The sequence below is a fragment of the Sardina pilchardus genome, chromosome 12 (genome assembly GCF_963854185.1).
Source record: "Sardina pilchardus chromosome 12, fSarPil1.1, whole genome shotgun sequence".
Classification (NCBI taxonomy): domain Eukaryota; kingdom Metazoa; phylum Chordata; class Actinopteri; order Clupeiformes; family Clupeidae; genus Sardina; species Sardina pilchardus.
The window spans coordinates 29778706-29783705 of record NC_085005.1 but is presented as its reverse complement, the minus strand read 5'-3'; the positions used below and the strand labels follow the sequence as shown (position 1 = coordinate 29783705).

Sequence of the window (5000 nt, the reverse complement as noted above, 5' to 3'; positions counted from 1 at the left end):
GAGAAAGAGAGTAAGAGAGAGAAAAAGAGAGAGAGGAAAGAGAAAGATAGTATGATTATAGCTCAGCCCAGGACATGCATTGTGAACACACATAACAGCCTTTTGTCCTTCTGTTAGAGATGAAGGTGAGGATGTGGAAACCTGTGTGTGTGTGTGTGTGTGTGTGTGTGTGTGTGTGTGTGTGTGTGTGTGTGTGTGTGTGTGTGTGTGTGTGTGTGTGTGTGTGTGTGTGTGTGTGTGTGTGTGTGAGTCATGACTGCTAGCTGGTGACTCAGTATTGTGTTATGCAGAGTACAGCCCTGTCTGTGTGTGTGTTACTGTGTATGTGTGTGTGTGTGTGTGTGTATGTCTGTATATGTGGCAGGCAGGACTGTGAGAGGAGAACCCTGTGTGCGTACGTTTGTGGGAGTATGTGTGTCTGTCTATGCAGGGGTGCTGTCGAGTGGGAGCTCTGAATAGTGCAGCTCTTGCAGCAGTAGAACTGAACTAGATGACCGCTGTCCGTGGTGCTGAAACGCTTCTCATTGACTCCCATTCAAACAGCAGATCTTATCCAGTGCACACAGTAGAAGTGAACTAAATGACCGCTGTCCGTGGTGCTGAAACACTTCTCATTGACTCCCGTTCAAACAGCAGATCTTATCCAGTGCACACAGTATATGCTAGAGTTTAGAAGAATCCACCCTTCAGAAATACCTCCTTCTGATACCAAATGTAAGCTGTTACATTAGTGTCCTTTTTAAAAGAATACTGTATGGCTCGTAAGGGCACTGGGCTTGTTTGAAGGAGAACCAATGTTTTAGCTGAGTACTACAGTAGGTGTTTTGTGGTGTCATTCCGATTGTGGTGTGTTTAAAAGTAGCCTAGCCCCAGAATGTATCAAGTAACAGAGCTGTGTGTAGGAGTACATAACCCAAACCACAGAGGCTTTTATGTGTGTCAGCTGGTTCACTGAAGGCGTATGATCGGCTCCATGCAGTCCGGTTTCAATGTAAACCATTTCTAATTCTGATTGATAAAGTTGAACCTTGAATGAACTGTGAGCCTAGATTGAGCTGTGATTGTCTTGCCTTTTAAATGACCCTATACATGAGAACTGCAGCTGCTCTGTGATGGCCTGTAAATAGCTAACAACGCCGTCTTCCTTCAGTGTGCAGGAATAAGTGCTGTAGCAGCAGCTCTAGGCATCTTTACAGTCCTCGACTGGGACACATAGCCTATCCTCCGTCTTCATCCCTGACAAATAGAGCGCTCTCTCTCTCTCTCTCTCTCTCTCTTCTTCTCTTTCTCTCATTCTCTCTCTTTCTCTCCATCTCCCTCTATCTTCTCTTATTGCTGTTTCAACACAGCTGTGTTATTTAGCTGTTGTGTTGTGTTTATTTGTCTTCATTGTTGACACACAGAAACCTCTCTCTCTCTCTCTGTCACTCTCTCTCTCACACACACACACACACACACACACACACACACACACACCACACAAGAGAGAGTAATTTGGTGTCATCCTTTTCCGCAGAGGTTTATCCAGTACCTTGCCTCCAGGACTTCTCTGTTCAACCTCAGCAACTTCATCGACAAAACTGGCACCCATGGTGAGTGATGTGTGCACTGTCTAGCTCTCGCCGGCGCCAGGGAAACGCTTTCCGCCGCGTCTGTCACTCAAACAAATGAGCTGCTAGCTGCCCGATGCCTTCATCTGCCCACCGTGTGTGTGTGTGTGTGTGTGTGTGTGTGTGTGTGTGTGCAATACGACTGCATTCTTTCTCATTCGCATGCAAGACACAGCAAACACTTATTTTATGATAATCAATGCAGCTCTAGCCTGCTGCATTTCATGCCCCTCTCAGTCACGCTGGTTTGAGGAACGAGCCGTCCACACCTCACTGTAAAGAGGGAAAGAGGAGATCTGGAAGATGAGACAGCTGAAAGAGAATGTTATGATATGCAGAAATGTATAGCCTGGAGTCGGACCATTCACAGAGTTGAAGCCTGTGGGTGGGGATGAACCGGTGTCTTTCAAACTACTCTGGACGTAATAGGCCAGCACTTATGATCAATCGTAGCCGGTCGGCAAAACGGCAAATACATCCTTCTTTAAAACGAATGACTTGAGTGCTTCTTTCTGCTCAACCTTCGAAGAAAAGCCCAAGTGTAACTCTCCCAAAGCCGATTCAAACGAGTGCGCTTCGTTAGACTCATCCATCTTTCGTTGTTCTCTATGGTTGTTAAAACATGGTCTCACACCCAACTCGTTGAACGAGGATGCATGGTCAAGCCCCCTGGCCTGGCATCAGTATCGGAAGTCGAAGGTGAGCTAAGGTGGGCTCAAGGACTCCGTACACAGATAGAGCGTTCTGATTGACAGGCTGACTTGGTGCCGAACGCAGGCTTGGCCTTAACGGTGCGACCTTAGACCATCCCACTAGGCAAAAAATGTTTTTTGCCGCTAGGGTGCGTCTAGATTTCTAGGCTAATGATATGCATAAGTTTCAAATAAATATGGCCTCTGTCCTCAGTCCAGAAAAAAGGTACCATCTCATCTGATTGACATACTCTAGATCAGATTCCAAAGCAGGAGTGGAAGTTACAGGTTAGTAAACATCCAACTCAGAAGGAATATCCAACTCAGTGTTCAATACTCACAACAGTGTGTGCTGTCTTGCATTTCCTTCCCTTTGAGCAACAAGCTTTCAATGGAAGAGGATTTTATTAAAAGTTTCACAACATAAATAAAAACACACTAGCACACAAACATTGACCGTCACCACAGTAAAAGTGGTAAAATGTCAAGTAAGTCAAAACCAAGGAAAACAGTTGTACACCACGTAATACAAGTGAAATAAAAAGACAGAAGAGAAGATGGACACAATAAAAATGTACACAAATAAGCAATATTTTACAGACACATGCGTTATCTGCCTCTAAGGAGCTCTCATTCATGGAAGAGGTTTTTTGAAAACATAAAAGTCATTGTGGTATAGCATGTTATACCTTTAGTTCATCTGCTTTCCCTGCTGTTATTATATGACATGTATACCCTATACTCACTCTGTCCAGCACTGACATCTTATGTATGTCAATTTATCATATGAAATATATCTGTTGTTGTTTGGCTGTGGTTATAGCTTTAAGTGACATTTATCTGACTTCATTGTTTAATATAAAACGGCGGTAGATTCCTGTGGGTGGATGCATTGGATGCATTGGTATAAGAGAAAACACCTGAGTGTGCTCGCGTGACAGTCGGAGCGCTGCGATGCTCAGGTCAGCAGATGGCCCTCCGGAGACCGGACGCTCTCTAACTCGCCCGGCCGGGTCTCCAGAGGGTCGTCAGCGCAGACAGGATTCTGATCTGGGATCAGGCGCTGGAAGGCTCCGCTGGGACCCAAGTCTATTTCCTGCGTACAGCAGACACAGAGCGCCGCAGCAGGGGTAGCCTGGTCATGTGTAATTCAAACCAGCCACAGTCAGAGCTGCCAAATAATAGGCTCAGCTTTCAAATCGGTTTCATTCAGCAGAAGAGTTCTAGTCAAAGTGACTGGTTCTGTGCCGTCATGTCTTATAGACAAGCAACTTTCATTTCTCCATCTTGTTTCACATGTGAAAGAGTATTTTTTATATATATACATGAAGCATTCTAATGATTATAATAATTCTCCGTTCTTCTCCTCTCTGTCTCACCTGTAGGCTATGACATGTCCACATTTATCAGGCGATATGCCCGCTACCTGAACGAGAAGGCCTACGCTTATCGCCAGATGGCGTTCGACTTCACCAGAGTCAAGAAGGGGTACGTACTGTAGGGCATCGCAGGGGCAGGGAGACCCCTCCGTCAGGGAGGTTCACACATGCTCAGATCAGACGGGGGCCAAAGACATCACTGGGGCGCAGAGGGGTTGTTAAAGTAATCGCTGTCATCAGCATGAATGTGGATCTGGCAGGAGGGTGTTGAGAGCAGCTGTGTGTACAGTAGAGGGGTGGCTATCTACAGTGACTGCAGGCACGAGGAGATGATGGGGCCTCTCACCAACCATGTCTGATCTTGGCAAATGTGTTTGTGTGGGTGTGTGGTATGTTTTACCATCAAAAAGATCACTCTAAAAAATAAATAAATAATAATAATAATAAGTAAATAAATAAATAATAGTAATGATAAAGTAAATAAGGATGACATTTATACACATAAACAGTTTATGTGTATGTCATCCTTATTTACTTTATCATTACTATTATTTATTTACTTATTATTATTATTATTTATTTATTTTTTTTAGAGTGATCTTTTTGACGGTATCCGGTTTGTGTGGTGCTGGCTGGTGGGGGGTGGGATAATGGGGGGCTAACTTTGGGGAGCACTGTTGGACAGTGCGTTGGTGTGTGAGTGTGTGTGAGTGTCCTTGTTCTTGTGTGTCTGGAATCATGTATGGTACTTGCCCTTTATTGTCTTTTTGTTTGTCATCACTGTAAGGACCCTCTCGAAAATGAGATGTTACATCTCAAGGGGTTATCCTTAAATAAAGAATTATGAATTATGAATCTTGTCATATTCACCGCATGAAGTACTTAACCTGTTACAAATATGCTGTTTCCAAAGTCACTGCTGATGATCATGATGAGTTGTTAAAATCACCAACGTGTGCATGTGATTGGTGTGTCCCCTCAGCGCTGAGGGTGTGATGAGGACTATGACTCCTGATAAGCTGCTGAAGGCCATGCCAGCCCTGCAGACCCAGGTGGACACCCTGCTGGAGTTTGATGTACGTATAATATTCCACGGTCTCACTCTAACTCTGTCCTGCACTGACATTGGCCGGGTTTCCCAAAATTGTTAAGAAGCTCTTAAGTGCTAAGAACTTCTTAGGAGCGTTGTAAGAATGTTCTAAGAACGCTCCTAAGAAGTTCTTAGGACTTAAGAGCTTCTTAACGATTTTGGGAAACCCGGCCATTGTGTGCATGTCAATTTATCGTATGAAACATATCTGTTATTGTTTGGCTGTGGT

At 44.4% G+C, this 5000-nt stretch overlaps 1 protein-coding gene across 4 annotated transcripts in view; it reads left to right on the top strand.

Annotated features, from left to right (window-relative positions):
- The window catches only part of snap91b (synaptosome associated protein 91b), a 41541-nt gene that overhangs the window by 12332 nt on the left and 24209 nt on the right, over positions 1-5000 (top strand). For all 4 annotated transcript variants that reach the window (XM_062551181.1, XM_062551183.1, XM_062551182.1 and 1 more), the window contains exons 4-6: positions 1517-1592; positions 3688-3790; positions 4664-4757. In XM_062551181.1, the coding sequence (XP_062407165.1) occupies positions 1517-1592; positions 3688-3790; positions 4664-4757 (273 nt within the window). The remainder of the gene's footprint in view (positions 1-1516; positions 1593-3687; positions 3791-4663; positions 4758-5000) is intronic.